Here is a 17292-nt window from a genome sequence, read left to right on the forward strand (position 1 = left end):
CAAGAGATCTCCTTATTTTAGAGCCAAACAAAACCACATACAACATCATCATATACAACACTTCCACCGCTATCTTGGTAACAACATTCAAATGTTTTGGATACCAAACAAAGTGATTTTAATAGTTGACTAAATTTAATAGTGCAAATGACCCGCTTCACGTACTGTATGACCATCCTAGGAGAGATGGGACGACTTTCCAATTGTTCCCCGCTACATTAAAATCACTGTTTCTCCATCTAAAAAAAAAGAAAACTGCTAGGATACCTTGCAGTCAAGAAAGGGTTTGATGCTCATTAATATTAAGACAATGCAAATTTGCATTATTTTCAGATGAGGGATTATCAGTACTTTGTTTTTTTATTTTATTTTTTTACTGTCAATAGATAATAATGTAATACACCACAGGTCTACAAAGGCCTTGTAATTCTATATATTGGTCCTGTGTGTTGAAACAGACATACAGTAAGTGCACTTTAGGGGACATAAAGGACACTTCTATAGGAATGTGCAAGAAATAAATACACAGCGTAAATCTTTAAGGTGCATGCGTATATAGAGGGGAAAACAAACTATCTCCAGGCAAGTTGTTTTCATCAACCAGACAAAAGACAGTTCAATGCATATAATGCACTTCTCCCAGGAACTGAACTCATCAAATGGCAAAAACATAATGAAAATAAACCAAAAAGCCAAACGCACCAGCGCTACGATTATACCAGAACCCTTATGTTCCCTAGTTTTCTAAATATCGTCGAAGCAAATTAAATGGTCCATTCTAAATGCTCTCCCTAACGGCAGTTACCCTTCATTATACCCACAGAGGAATAATACACTACTACTGTAGATATTGTGCTTCCATCAGTAGCTTCACTCAAACAAGCTTATGTGGTTAATATTCTAAATAATATTATTTTAACAGATCCAAAAGTACAAAACTCCAATATACACACTAGATTTATTTTTCCTTCGTTGTCCTACTACAGAATGTGGGCCAACACAGCAAAGTTTAATCTCTCTCCCATGGTCTCTCTACCAAAGATGGTGTCGCTGCCCCACACTGAAGCGGCCTCACGCAGGATGAGAGCGGTAGAGGTTACAACCTCAAGTGCTGTAATGATCCTGGAAAAAAAAAACATGGCAAAATAAAGTGTCAGAAGACATCGTTTAGAATCACAAATTAGCCAAAAAAGTTGTACGATGTAGTTGTCGGGCAGAAACCTTGTAATTTATCTCCACATATTTCATCATAATATATCGGTATCGTCCGATTTGACGCAGCATATTATCGGTAGCATATCGATATCGGCTGATATTTCATATAAAATGCATACAGTACAGTGTTGGTGCAGAATGATGTGTGAGTGATGTGTGTCGCCGACCCACCTGGATGGAGGTGACGACCCCACTGGCCATAACGGACAGCTTTCCTGCCATGGAGCGCACACCTAGTTTCAGCTGGGACATGTCCGGGGCGTTGGGCAGGACGTTGGACAGACGGTAGGAACCCACTGTGCAAGCAGACAGATCAACGGATCAACAATTCACGTTCTAGCCGAAGGATATTGCAAGTTAACCTGATTCCACCAGCTGGTGGCAGCAGTGAGTTCCTCCTGCTTCCCATCTGGACTCTCTCGGGCAGAGACGATGTACAGTATCTGATCGGAGCGATATGCGGCCGTATGCGATCAGCGCGAGACTGATGACGTATTGAGGCTGTGCCACAGCGCAAATGTAAACACAAGCTAACAAGACTACAACTCGAAATTATTATGGAGATCAGATTTTTGTCCCGCTGCTTCCGGTTGAGAGAGACCAGATCAAGGTAGGAGGAACTTGTGAACTCAATACTGCCGCAATCTGGCAGAGTCAGGTTAATTTCAAGTGGGCTTTTCAAGTTATTGGCAAATAGTAAGATTGTATTGATAATAATACGATTATTATAAAAAACGTACAGCCATACTTTGTGACTTTTTCCAATTAAACAAAAGGTTTTCTGATATTTCAATGGTACATTTTTCACAATATCCAGGACCAGTCCACATGAATGCGATTTGAGGACAACTTCTGTAAGCCCCCCCCGACACTTGTACTGAATGGTGCCATATGAATGATGTTTCCATACCGGTTTGTTTCTTTGGGTCATCGAACAGATCCGCTGAACTTATAGCAGAACTCCCAGAAAATCTCTCCAGTCTAGTCTTCGCCTCATACTGGAAAACACAAGAGATCTTTCTTCATTTCTTTTCTCAAGATTAATTTCATAGGTCAGACGGTCAGTGTGTAGAGATTGCTTTTGTACTTTAGATTAGAGCTTCTTGCATGTCCTTTTTGTAAATGATTTTTTTATAGGTAGATATATAGAAAAGCCTAACCGGGGACTGGGGTTGCAAATTAGTCTCGGCTACATATACAATACAATGGTTTCATGTTTTTATGACTTGGTATTGTCCCTGTTAAATAAACGTATAAAAAAAATAAAAAATAGACAGATACCAAGAGCAAAGAGAACCCCATGGATCCTCGTGCAAGACAAACAGACAGACAGAAACACACACACTTCTTTCACAAGTATCGTATTAATGTATACATAAAATAATTCTTGCTCCAATGTGGAGCTCAGACTTCATGTGGCCAGCCCGGAATCTCAACCTTTTCAGGCTGCGACCCCCAAAATAATCATATTTGAACCCCCAACCCCGACAAGACCTTTTAATGTCTCAACTTGAGGCATTGCATCTCTTTATATCTAATATTTGAGAGTTTGGTCAATGTTAAAACGGTCTTAAAAGTCCATGTGACTTCTAAAGTGACAAGCAGATACCCTGGCCTGTATACACTTATACTGGATGTTGGCGACTACAAATTTAGGCAGGGTTTCAGCCCGTACAGAGCTCCTTTGCTTTCCATTATCCAAATTAAATCAATTAGTGGAGGTACTTCTGTATCCTACTGGTAAGTGTGACAAGAAATGTGGTGAGATTAGGTCTAACAGAAAGGCTCACCTTCCTACAGAGCCACAGCGCAGTAAAACAAATGACAAACTTGGCAATGTGGCAGATAATTTAAAAGTACACACTATCACTTGATTGATTGTATTCAAGATTACACACACACGCCTACCTCAGAATTATCTTGTTTGCCAAAGTACATGTCAGAGGAGATGGCCTTGACGTCACCTCCAAACTTCTTCTGGGCTTCCCCTGTGTCTGTCATGACCTCCGGGTCGGGCCTGCGCCGCGCTGGCCTGAACGTCGCAAACACACACACCCAAACCGTTATAGGTTTGAAATGCAACAGGACAGCCCTTTAAAACACACTTTAAAAACATGAAATAACCATGTGGTTCTGAAGACTGCCTCAAAATATCAAGGGCACACCTTGATGTTAGTTAAAGGGATCCCTGGCTAATAAGATAAGACAAATATGCCTTAAAACATTATACGTGCCCTTTATAACTAAAATAAAAAAATAAAATCACCATAAATATTTTATTTCTTTCATAAATAGAGAATCTTTCACTCAATAGGAACTGCTCCTGTCTCAAGTTGATGGTGTCATATGTACATGTGTGGTCCATCCATATGGAATTTATGGAATGCACGTGCTAATAAAAAATATTTAAAATATTGCTTTGATGCTCATATTATCCTTAGAAACTATTAAGTTGTTTATTAGCATATGCATTCCATAGGGCAGTCTAGAGTAGACCAGAGCCACCTAATAGAAGAGTTGCGATATTGAGGGGGCAGAAACCGAGCGCTCGAGCGCTGTTCATGCAGCCTGGAGAGGGACAAGCTGGAGTTTGAAATACATTGTTTTCAACGAGGGCGGCGCAAATAAGAGCAATTTTAGGCATGTGTGCAACATGCCAACTGTTTTAAAGTATTGTACAGTAACAACTAAAGTCTCTGTAATGTTTATGTTGTACGATTACTACAAACCAATCTAAAATAAAGGGATTTAAGATCATTAAAGCTGGGCTGTTGCCTGAGTCCAATGCATTCCTGCCTACGGAATCACTCTCCCGCTTGCAATTAGTGCTAAATGCAGCCGCTAGGCTTTTAACCAACACCAAAAAGCGTGATCATATCACCCCTGTCCTGATGTCACGTTTAAGGCTCAAAGAGGTCTTGCCCCTCGCTATATCACAGAGTTCCTGCCCCCTCATGACCCTCCTCGCAGCCTGAGGTCCACAGGCAAGGGGCTCCTAAAAACTCGCACTGCGAACTATGTCACGAAGGGTGATCGGGCCTTCGCCATCCGAGCACCTAAGCTCTGGAATGTGCTTCCAGAAAAAAACAAATCGCCTCACTGACTCCCTTCCACGTTTTAAATCTTTATTAAAAACCCATTTGTTTCAAAAAGCATTCCTATAAATAACTGTTTTTGTTTCCCCCTGCCTTTTACTGATGTGTTATATTTATATTTGTGGCATATTTGTCTTATTAGCCAGGGATCCTTTTAAGTAGCATGTGATGTGTCAAACTAGGGGGTTTTCATGGTTCTGAATCCATTCCAAGCATTAGTTTTGCACAACAAAAACAAAAAACACTCCTTGGCCATAGCTACTTGCCTAAATGCGATGACCTCATCACATTTGTGATGACGGCTATGGCCATTTTTACTTAATTGGTATTAAAATGGTCTTAAAGGTCATTAAATTGTAACTTTAGAAACGTATACGTTACACATTAAGCTAATCATCCAGGGACCCCTCCACCACCACCACTGGTGTATGGTGAGCTTACCTGTCCTCCTGGTGGGTGATGGCGGTGGTCACGTAGAAGTCAGGCTCTGGTTTCTTCCTCTCGGTCCAGCCTCCATCACCTCCGTCGCCCCATTTATCTGCACTTTCCGTCTGTTCATCAAACCTGGACATCAGTCTAAACAGCAGGGATCACAGTAATGTTTCAGGTAAAACATGATACCATTTGAGTTTAAGGGCTTCAACTATATCCATTGCATTTTTTGTCATTTTCGTTATTCTTTAAATACATTTTTATTACAATCGATTATCCATCAAGACTAAGTACAAAACAACTGTTTGTCATTGCTTGGACAAATACTAGCATAATAGCTGCGCAAGACGTACAATATGTGATTAACAAACTTAAACATCAAGTTTAATTTCTTAAAATGGTTTAGAGATATGATGCATGTCTAGTACATAAAGCAGGCAGTGTGCAGGCACATTGCTCTTTCAGCAGAGGAGATTCTGCACCCTCCGTGATCAGATCACAGCAAGATTTGAACTCGTGACCCCTTTGCTCTCTGTGCTGCTAACTTAGCAGTGCTAAGGTAGTATTAAGTATTAAGGCATTTACCAAAAAGTATAGTAAAACAGCCTCTAAAGATAATCTCACATAGCCAGATGTGCTTCTGTCACGGTTAGACCAGTGGTTCTCAACCTTTTCATGCCACGACACCCAAACCGAGTTTGGCTTGGTTTCCTCAGATAAATATGATCTGTTGCGAGGCGCTGTGTACTTGTAGATCTGCCATTTCTTTTTAAATGCCTCCGTCTTATTATTTGACAATTTAGGCAATGTTTGACCATGCAGTTTTAGTTACTTTTGATGCACAAATGTTCCATTTAATTTCTTATTACTTTATAAAAGATCTTAAAAGTCCTTAAATTGTCACTTTACTGTCATGTAGGACACGTGTTCCACACCACGACAGGGAGTGTAGTGCCCGATGTCGAGTCGGTCGGACCCACGGTTGTCCAGAACCGCCCCAAAAAGGCTTCTGCCTGGGCTCTGGACAGGGCCCCTGCCTGGGCTCTGGACAGGGCCCCTGGGCTCTGGACAGGGCCCCTGGGCTCTGGACAGGGCCCTGTCCAGACACCTCTTATCTCCATACCTTTTACTTTTAGTGTTTTTTCATAAATGAATGCCCTATTTGATCATACTACTGCGTCAAACAAAAACATCAAAAGTAGCAGATCTGCAAGGCGATGCGTTATTTTTGAATCATGAAAACTAACATAATGAGGTTTCCACCAGACAGAGACAATATACAGTATATTTTGTCATTGATTGATTGATTGATTGATTGAAGAATTTATTAACAGTTTGCAGAATTACAGTACATTTCAAGCACAAACTCAATACAAAGGCTGTTAACTGTGAGTGGACGACCCAATTAAGCATTACACTTGTTTCCAATAGGGTCCACCATGTTCAAATCATCAAAACATTTAGAGACGTACAAATAGACACTTCTATAGACAGAACAGGAATTCATCTGTGATCACTTGCATCTTTTAAAACAGGCCTGAAAATCCACCTTTCAGCAGGCCCAAGGGAGAGGAAATGATCCCCCCTTTCCTTTCCCCCCTCCCTGTACATACAGTGTTTTATTTTTCCTGTGATGATATTGAACTTTGTTGTTATTCTTCATGTCATGTCTATGAATTGATTGCATAGCCATAGAAATAAATGAAAACAAGACTGCAAGGACGTTTTTGGCCTTTTGGACTGAGTGTTTGACTGTACTTTGAATAGTTATAGTTTATTACATAAATGTAAATACAGCAACAATCAAAGTGTGTGTGTGTATGACTGTGTGCATATCCCCCCTGCACTGACAGAAGGCTTTCCGTCTCACCTGGAGCTGAAGGAGCCTTCATCCTCGTCCACATCTGTGAATCGGCGTGCCCCCTTGGTAGTCTTGGCAAGCGACCCTTTATCCTGTTGGATGGTGTGCATGTCTGACATCGACGAGTGAGACATGCCACTAGAGGGAGACAGAGAGGCAGACATACCCAATGAGTTACACAGACATTTTTCAAATTACATTCATTTCACACTGAAGAAAATAAATAAAAAGGTCCATAAATTAAAAAAAGATATATATAGTGAAAATAGCAGATCTACAGGCTCAATGAGACATAGAATTTCTCTTTTGGGTCTCCAGTTAAAAGGTTTGGGAACGACTGTTGTAGCTCATTGATATGTTTGTACTGGTTTGTAACTGTAACAACTAGTTAGTGCTACAATTTTCCTAGATCAGTGATTCACAATCTGAAAGAAATACTTTATTAATGATTTAAAAAAAAACATGTGGTTTTCATTGTGATACCAATAAAAGAGGAACTTAAAGTACACTATGTTAGTTCCTTTGATCCAAGCCGCAAGACAATCGATTGATTATCAAAATGAATATGCTCCGAAAATGCACGCATCTCTCTACTTAACCATTGTGGTCAAAAGAAAACGCTTTCGAGATTTCCAAGTGGGCCCTGATCCATAAAAGGCTGGGAAGTGGGAACCACAGTTGTAGATCGTATGAAATAGATTTACACCACCATTATTCTATAATTCTATTATGTTCAGATATCGTACCTCCTCATACTCAAGCCCATGCCCAGTCGATCAGCCTGCTCCTTCTTATTCTTATTCCCCTCCAGTCCCTTCAGCTTCTGCTCTTGTTTTTTCCTCTGATCTTCCAGATCCTTGTAGGCCAGACGCAGGGAAGGAGCACTTAGGAGAGGAAGGAAGGAAGGGTAGTCAGAAGCAATAAAACAAGCAATGGCGTCAGCAGAGAGCCATGACAAAACATAAAACACACACTCTCAACACGGCTGGAAAGATTAACCAATGTCAAGAAGAACAAGGCTTCATTCATCCTTCGGTGTTGAAGGAACGGTGAGGGTTGTGTCGAGGTCCATACACAATGGGAGCGTGGCAAATAAGCAATGTGAAAATGCATCACGGCTATTTCACATCAAACTATTAACTGGTGATGCCTCATTCATACAGGCGTATGCTTTTATCCATGGCAAAATGCTCCCAGTGTGTAAGGACATTCAGTCTTACATCTGAACAGTGAGGGTGTCTTACATGGGTTCGTCAGAACAGTGAGGGTGTCTTACATGGGTTCGTCAGAACAGTGAGGGTGTCTTACATGGGTTCGTCAGAACAGTGAGGGTGTCTTACATGGGTTCGTCAGAACAGTGAGGGTGTCTTACATGGGTTCGTCAGAACAGTGAGGGTGTCTTACATGGGTTCATCAGAACAGTGAGGGTGTCTTACATGGGTTCGTCAGAACAGTGAGGGTGTCTTACATGGGTTCATCAGAACAGTGAGGGTGTCTTACATGGGTTCATCAGAACAGTGAGGGTGTCTTACATGGGTTCGTCAGAACAGTGAGGGTGTCTTACATGGGTTCGTCAGAACAGTGAGGGTGTCTTACATGGGTTCGTCAGAACAGTGAGGGTGTCTTACATGGGTTCGTCAGAACAGTGAGGGTGTCTTACATGGGTTCATCAGAACAGTGAGGGTGTCTTACATGGGTTCATCAGAACAGTGAGGGTGTCTTACATGGGTTCATCAGAACAGTGAGGGTGTCTTACATGGGTTCATCAGAACAGTGAGGGTGTCTTACATGGGTTCATCAGAACAGTGAGGGTGTCTTACATGGGTTCGTCAGAACAGTGAGGGTGTCTTACATGGGTTCATCAGAACAGTGAGGGTGTCTTACATGGGTTCGTCAGAACAGTAAAGGTGTCTTACATGGCTTCATCAGACTGAGCAGGGGTCCTGCCAGCAGCGTTGTCGTCCTTCTCCCTCAGTTTGTCCACAGCCGCCGCTCTCTTCTGCAGCTCAGAGAAACTCTGGTTGCTCACCTTCTGGGCTCCCAGACCACCCTTCTTAGAGCCCAGCTAGGACACACACACAAACACACACTTTAGAACAGTGGTTCTCAAACTTTTTCATGCCAAGGACCCCCAAATTGAGACTTAGTAGCCCACGGACCCCCATAAGAGAAGATTTGTATGGCTCTAGCAGTGATTCTCAATCATTTTACCCCCAGTTCGACATGCATTAGGCTACGGACCCCCATTTAATGGCATTTCTATCTCTGGGACCCCAATTTATATTGTAAAATCAATGTGAATTAAACTCTGAGAGTGTACAAATGGAACCAAATTGACCATTTGGTTCCATTTGTACACTCACAGAGTTACAGATCCATGGGTCAATTTGGTTCCTAACTATCCATCATAGCTGAGGACCCCCTGGAACTCCCTCAAGGACCCCTGGGGGTCCCCAGACCCCACTTTGAGAACCACTGCTTTAGAAGATGTACTCTGGAATTCCGACTCTAAATGCATGTGAACAAAATGCATACATGGGCACAAATCAAGGCCAAATAAAGCGTGCAGTACGTACCGTTTTCTTGGTACCAGTGGGTTTCTTCTTCAGAACAGAGGGCACCTCTGGAGAAGATGAATAGCAGTTATAGCAAAAGCATGTCAGTGACAGTCATCATACAAATGCATTACAAACTGTATTGTATGTGTACGGTATATTATGTGTACAGTACTATAAACCTTTATATATTGTCACTGTCGGGCAAAAATCTTTCATCTCCATAGTTTTTATATTTGTCCATAAAAACCCTATTTTATACTTTATCTACAGAAAATAGCATAGACTCGGTCACAATGACCTTTTCTCAAGACTTGAGGTCTTGAGTAAAGGTTCTTGTGATCGAAATGCTGACCCTTCAATCAAAAAGTATGTGCAAGAATTGACTTTGGAACTATATATTATCCTCTTCCAACCTCTTGATCAGTCATCATACAGTATTATTGTGTCTTAAGTTATACAGCATAATTATGCCTCAATGAACCTGGATGAGCTTTCGGAGAAACACTCAGCATGTCAACATTGGGACCTTCCTCTGGGTTTCCTGAGAGGAGACGAGAGACAGACAGACAGGGTTAATGGTTTATATGTGGTTTGGCAGGTCAAATAGCAGTTGTAATACTGGACATGCTGTGCTGTACACCAGTGGTTTTCAAACTGTTTGTGTCCAAAGGGCCAAGCACGCCAATCTGGTAAACATCTCAATCAGTAAACATCTCAAGGCACGCCTGTATTATTATTCATGACGAAAGTCTACATGCTCAAAACATGGCACATTGTGATATGTTGTGAGCTTCAGCAGATTGGCTATTTTTACTATTTTGGAAAAGTTGTGGAAAAAAATAATGTTAAATTATTTTGCCTACGACATGCCCAACATACAAAATAAGTAGGGTATCGAATTTTCTTCTGTAATTGGTAAATGGGCACACAGAGTAAATGAAAAAAGATAATTCATAACATTTTGTAAAGTTGTATATATTGCAATAATAATGTCTGGTTGCCATACAATTCCAAGACACACCTGGACTTGTCTCACGGCACACCACTGGTGTACAGTGTACTGAAAAACCACTGTTTGGTAACCAGTCACCACTGGTGTACAGTGTACTGAAAAACCACTGTTTGGTAACCAGTGGTGTACAATATAGTGATAATCCACTGTACCATTATTGTCTTCTCTATCCTCTGTGTGCTGGGCAGGAGGAGGCTTCTGAGGGGAGCTGAGAGTCATCTGGGCCGTGTTCTGAATCTCAGGAACAACCTGGAACGCACGCAACACAAATACATACTGTAACATGCGATTCACTAATATAAAAAGTATACAAAATTACAAATATATTATTATGCTTATGCCCCTAGGGTTCGATACATTAAAGCTAAGCCACTTAGCCTTAGTGATAAGGATAACACAATGGACAATGGGACTTGTTTGCATTGTGCTCCTATGTATTCAATTAATCAACATAGCATATTATAACATATTAATATAACATATTATGTCATGTCATATTATGTCATCAACAAACACAAATAACAAACACAAATAACTATATTGCGAACGTAAGTTGTCCTTCAGCTACAGAGAAACAGGAAGAGAAGGCCGGCTGTGGTTTAACAGTAAGAAACCTACAGTGGTTGAAGGTTTCCTTTTTTTTTTACACCTTTTTCTCATTTAGTCATTATGGCAATTAATTACTCCCCAGACACATTTCTGTGTGATGCAGAGGCAGATTTTACGCTCTCAAAATTACATTTATTGGTAAAAATCTACATAAGATCATTTACAACACACCGTTAAGCTGTGTTCAGACTTGGATGGTTAGAGCAATGCGATTACATACAAAGTCAATGCAAAGACGAGAATTTGCGCGAGCGCCGTGAACGGGCGCGGCGCGACCTGGGGCAGCACAAACGGGAGGAACCGAGGCGAATATTTAAATTCAAGTCTGAACACACCTTTAGAGGTAAAGGGGTGGGGTGGGGGCTGTTTCGGATTGTAGGTGCCTTTGAAAGCGGTCTACCCCCCACCGGGGTCCACCCCCCGCCCCTGGGGCGTTGCCTGTCCCTTGTAATCTATGTAAAGTGCCTTGGATAAAGGCGCTATATAAATGCACCATTTACCATTTACCATTTACAAGCAGTCTACACATTTAGAGAATGTAGAAGAATTATTTTAATCAACGTTTGCCTGTTATCTCTCCTATGGTACCACATCAATACAGCATGGAATTGTGGACAAAATCTTCCAACGACAACAAAATATTTTAAGTTTGGGGTCTGAGAGGCTAAATCTCATCAAACGGTGGTCCGTAATATATGAAAGGGTTGAAAATAGACACTTGACAAAGCCATAGTGGTGGATACCACTGTGCTGTGCCACCCGAGCGCAAAGGTTTCCTTTAACACTTCTTGAGAACCTTAATATTGTTAGGTGAAATTACAGTGAAATCCAACTGACAATGCGACAGCCAGGCTACAAGGCATTTTCAGTGGAAGCCGACAACATGACAATGTCTAACTCTTGACACGCGCTACAGAACAAAATTCAGCTGGCGTCAACATTTTTCAGCGCTTCAGTGGATGCAGTGAAGTGTCGATCAATCATATGTTTTTGTTCCACCATTACCACTCCCCTTCTCTCTCTCTCCACAGTTCCTAGTCCGTTCCGTAAATGGAAGATCATTTAATTATTGTCGTTAATCTGTGCAGATCTGTGCTCTTTAACCCACGGGCCATGGCCCAGTCAGTTTAGAGCTTGCCCAATCTAACTTTGAAGAGAGGGGGCGAGAAAACAAGAAAAACAACAAAACATAACCTACATTGGCAGCCCGTTGTTTTTCCACCCCCTCTCTTATTTCTGTTAGTAGCAAACCACAGCATGCAAGCAAACCGCCTTTGTTTTAAATGGTCCCCCTTTAGCAAACACACACACACACACACACACACACACAGACACACAGACACATCACCCTGGCTAACCCCATGGGTGTCGTCTAATCTCAGTTCTTGTGGACATTCAATAACACCCCCTCCCCACACACACACACACACACACACACACACACACACACACACACACACACACACACACACACACACACACACACACACACACACACACACACACACACACACACACACACACACACACACACACACACACACACACACACACACACACACACACACACACACACACACACACACACACACACACACACACACACACACACACACACCCACCTCTGTGTGTAGGCTGAAGAAGTCCTCTTGCTTGTCATCTACTGATCTTGTGGACAGCAGGGGGGCCTGACTGTCCAGCCATAACTGTAAGAAATAGGAAGGTTATAAGTGACTGTCCAACATTAACACACATACACGGATTACACACACACACACACAGATGAGGGGGAGTGCCCATAATTCCGATATCCCATTACTCCTGCGTACAGGGGATTAGTTAATGGGTTTTATTAGTATACATTATACTACAGCTAGTTCCAAGTGTGCATTGTGATAGCCGTGTAACTTCCTTTGGAGGGGGGAAACTCCCCCCTGTCAGGTGATAAGAAGCGGCTCACTCCTCATGCATTGAAGGAAGCATGAGCTCAGTTCAGGGCTCTCCCCAGGTTGGCAGAGTGAGAGTAGCACCCAGCACAGCATAGGCAATTGGTGCCGGGTGAAAAAAATGGGTTACAGAAAAGACTTACTGTCTTTCTTAAGTATAAGTGGTTTTTTAAAAAAAACTAATAAGAGTGACTCAGAGAGAGACACACACAACCTACTTCCCACTCCAACCACATTTATAGAAACTTTAGAAAGACAGACATCTTGTTTAACACTGATGAAGGGCACTGCACTAATTGCTGAAAATGATGCTTGCGTCATTATTCACTGTATGTCACTATCAAAACACAAATAATGACAATATTTACAAACATAGACGTGGTACTTATTTAACTCTGAAGTACAGGAAGGACGTTGTTCCAGGTGGAACTGGCAACAGTACCTCTGTGCCGTGACTTCTGGTGGCTTGGTTGGCCAGAGTCTTGACCTTCTCCCGGTACAGCATGGCAGCTCGACTGTTGTACTTCAAGTTGGCAGCGCCGTTTGAAAAGCCCTGCTGGCTGAAAAATGCGTTCTGTCCACAGGAAGACACCCATTCAATTAATTCACTGCAGCAGTGGCTCAAATGATATTCGACAACACATTTCAAGACGTGTACAGTGACAAGGTCTTAACCCATTTAGACCTGACGTCGAAATTTAAAAAAAATCTTCTAAATCCTCCAGTTTTCTGAAATAAATATTTTCACGATTTTTCAAAAATAGCAGACAGATCTGCTATTTTTCAATAGCTAAATTATAACATAATGTTTAAAACACAAAGGGGTTCCCACCCACAATGGGTTAATGCACTCCACATTCATCAGGACCCAAGTTTGACTAAGCTAACCAAAAGAATTAGAAAAATGTAGGGCTAGCGTTGTGTAGCCAGAAAACTATTCCACAATCTGTCCATCATTTCCGTTCACGAAAATATCTTGCTTAGATGATTTCGATTTATATTCAGAAAAATGTGTGCGACTGTAAAGGTTAAAAGGAAGTGGGTAGAAGGCACCACATCCGCTCAATCGCTTGATCATTTTTAGAGCTTCCACGCTCCAGACTACTATGACGGAATCAACAGCCTGGCTCACAGGATATGGTTTAAAGTGGTTAACTAGCTGATATTTTTTTATCACCTAATTGCAATTATTTGAGATACCGGTAATCGGAATTATTACCGTATGGTAATCATCAAAATTGTTTCCATGTTGAAAAATGTAGATAGCAGAAATAGCTGATCAACAATCTTACAATGCCAGTTATTTTTTTAAAGTATAAAATATGTCAGTAATTTATTTGTATATTGAAGTTATTTGTCATATCTGCCCTGTGGAATTTGTTTTATTACAAAGTCTGAAAGGCAAACTAGGTTTTTATTCAATGTTCAATGCCAAAAACACAATGAAATCATTTAAAAATCGCAATTATTTCTGTGACAATGAATTGCCAACTTAGGTTACAGTTACAGTATTACAGTATTACAGTATTACAGTATGTATACTGACAGGTTACAGTATGTATACTCACCCCAGTGGCATTGCCCCCAACTTGCATACACCTCAACTGAAACCAGGACCAGTTAGAGTCCAGTTCAGTGGACCTGTGTGAAACATCAAATCTTAGGACATGACCAAGGAAGATGTCATCTGAAATGTTTCAACCTCTGGAATGCATCTGTGTCACCTAAGCTTTCAACCACTTAAAGCATTATTTTAAACTTTAGCTATTGAAAAATAGCAGATCTACAAACTCGTAGTGTGGCACTGTATTTTTGCAAATCTTTGAATCCAATGCTGTACACTCAGTACCAAACAGTATAGGCCAATATATTCTTTCACAGTGAACATCTTATTTGCTTCTGGGGTGGGGAGTCCCTGGAACAAAATATTTTCAGATGGGGGTCCATGACCCCAAATACAGATAATTCTGGGGTCCGACATGAAAAGGTTTGAGCACCACTGATACGTTTTGTAGAAGACATTTGTAGAATCAGGTCTTCTGATCTTAATGGGCAAACACTAAAATAGACAGCTACAGTAGGGCTACAACTATCGATTATCTACATTTTTCGATAAATCTAAATAATATATAATATAATCATCTTGAAGCACCTTTATATTAATAGAATTGACTAAGAAATAAATTCAAATCCACCACAAAATCAATTGTTTTATTTAAATAAATAAATGTAAATAAGTGATTAAATTGATTAGATTAACAGTTGCAGTCGTAATGGACAGTCAGCTATAATAAATGAACTGTCGATGACCCAACTGTGTGTTTAGCAATCAGAAGACGTCACTAGTTACCTGATGAAGGACAGATGAACTCCCAGAGACCTGTGAGTCCCTGAACAGTCAATACATAGAAACACTCCATAGGTGATACTGGCCCAGCTAGGGTTCTTAGAAGAGCAGTCGAAACAAGCCTACGGAACAATGAAAGCTCTAGTTAGACAAATTATCAAAACAAACAAACACAAACAAAAACTAAGGGCAAAAACACTGTTCTCTAAGCCAATATACTGTATATGACATCGATAATGAACGCTATAGGGTTTGCAAACCCTATAGCGTTCATTATTGATGTACATCCAACTATTTTGCAGAATTGTGGAACGACTTCAAATTGAAAAACATAACCCAAATCAAACTTTCTATATGCTTTCAGATATACAGTACTACATACTTTAGGCCTCATGCTACAGAGTACAGACTCCCAAACGGACTTGCTATGGATTTTGAAATGATCGGTCCCAGGGACCCTGATATGAAATTGATTTTGAATTGTAGGCTGTGATAAACTGATCCATTACAAGGTAGTGCAAGTGATAAACAAAAGGGTATTCTGTTAAAATGCTAAAGCTCTATATCCAGATGTTTATTCAGTAAAAAGGGGTCTCCCCGACATCTCTCCAGATCTTTAATAAACAGAAAATACATTTTCAGGTGGGCTGCCAAATGCAGCCAGTCAGGAGAGAGACCACATCATTATCATCTAACAATTTTATAGTGTTCCTTCCGATTCCAAATATTTCTGCTCATTGCTTTGTGTCATCACTTCCAATGCCCCTTGTTCATCCTATATGATTGGATACAAAATGTTTATTCTGACCTGAAAACTTATTTTCTGTTTACAAAGAGATTTAGAGAGACCCCAGCTGTTACTGAACAAACACTGCAGCAATACTTTACTGTTTAAACATGGCATTAGGTCACATGGCCACGGTCAAGGAGTTTATTGTCATTCCATTAAAGCACAGAACGAAATGGAACTGTCATGGTGGCAGGATGTACATAATTATATTAGTCACTGTTATATTTGTGTAATAAAGTCTAATTTACACTTAGTTGTGTGCTGTTGGTGTTGCATTGAATGCGGTAAAAGCAGACATTGCTCACCGTGAGCTTGTAGATCTGCTATTTACTGGCAAGACACCCAGCACTAGAGTATAAATGATGGTAGATAGATAGCATCATAGCATCGTTTTGCTTGCGGCTAGTTGAGATTGAGAACCAAATGTTAAGCAGCTGTTTTTGCAGACTACAGTGCAGTGCGTGCTGTGAAGCAGCTATAGGTTCATGTAATTCACGCATTAAATCGTGTGTGTGTGTGTGTGTGAGAGAGAGACACAGTTTACAGTTAATATATTAAATAGCCTAGTCCAAACACAAGTCAAGAGAAAATGTCCAGATGCTGTGGTTGAGCTATGAGCCCCTCTCTGTGGTCCTCACTCTACCTCTTCCTCAGTCTTAACATCATACTGTATACTGATTAAGAAATAAACATTGTATTTAAAGTTTGAAAAATTGCCCCCAAAATAGGGGCGCCTTACAAATTAAATATTTTACACAAAGCCCTGATAGCTTTGCTTGCATTGACTTAGCTCTGATCCATAGCTCTAACGGCAGCAAAGGGCATTAGGGCTATGGACCAGAGCTAGCATTGACTTAGCTCATAATCATAGAAGCAGTAAGGCTATGGACCAGAGCTAGCATTGACTTAGCTCAGAATCATAGAAGCAGTAAGGCTATGGACCAGAGCTAGCATTGACTGTTGAGCCTCGAAAAGGCTGAGCTGGTAAATGCAGCCTAAAATGTACACTCACAGCGTTCAACACTGATGATTTTAAATTTACACTGTGATATAGTATGTTTTAAACGTCTGGGTAGGTGGACGATCGGTCTTCTCTTCTTGCATCTCTCAGTCTCTCTCAAAACCATTGACGTGTCAAATATTAAGTCCATGATGAAGTCCACTCACTTCCTCGTTAACAGACAGACAGTCAAACATCTCATCCCATGAAAACCGCTCACCTTATTCGTGGGGATGGAACGCAGTCTCTTGAAGATAGATGCTATGTCCTGCTTGGAGGGTTCCGACATGTTTGTAGTGTACCTGTTAGTTAACACCTTATCACACAAACACATCCACACACAGAAAAGCAGCTGTCTTTTTTTTTTATCTGCTAAAGGCTAAAGAGCCGAAATGCGACACGTCAGTAGGAAAACAACACGCATGTT

At 41.0% G+C, this 17292-nt stretch overlaps 1 protein-coding gene across 1 annotated transcript; it reads right to left on the reverse strand.

The window, feature by feature from the left end:
- arfgap3 (ADP-ribosylation factor GTPase activating protein 3) lies at window positions 1-17292 on the reverse strand. The gene is made up of 16 exons (XM_079494440.1): window positions 17086-17292; window positions 15079-15197; window positions 14297-14369; window positions 13171-13302; window positions 12405-12488; window positions 10326-10422; window positions 9643-9702; window positions 9180-9226; window positions 8520-8668; window positions 7350-7487; window positions 6613-6741; window positions 4752-4886; window positions 3124-3247; window positions 2126-2213; window positions 1387-1511; window positions 1-1122 (listed from the first exon to the last, which is right to left on the reverse strand). Exons 1-16 carry the CDS (start codon window positions 17197-17199, stop codon window positions 1105-1107), a joined length of 1632 nt encoding a protein of 543 aa, XP_079350566.1. The 5' UTR covers window positions 17200-17292; the 3' UTR covers window positions 1-1104.

Source organism: Electrona antarctica (assembly GCF_951216825.1).
Source record: "Electrona antarctica genome assembly, chromosome: 23".
Classification (NCBI taxonomy): domain Eukaryota; kingdom Metazoa; phylum Chordata; class Actinopteri; order Myctophiformes; family Myctophidae; genus Electrona; species Electrona antarctica.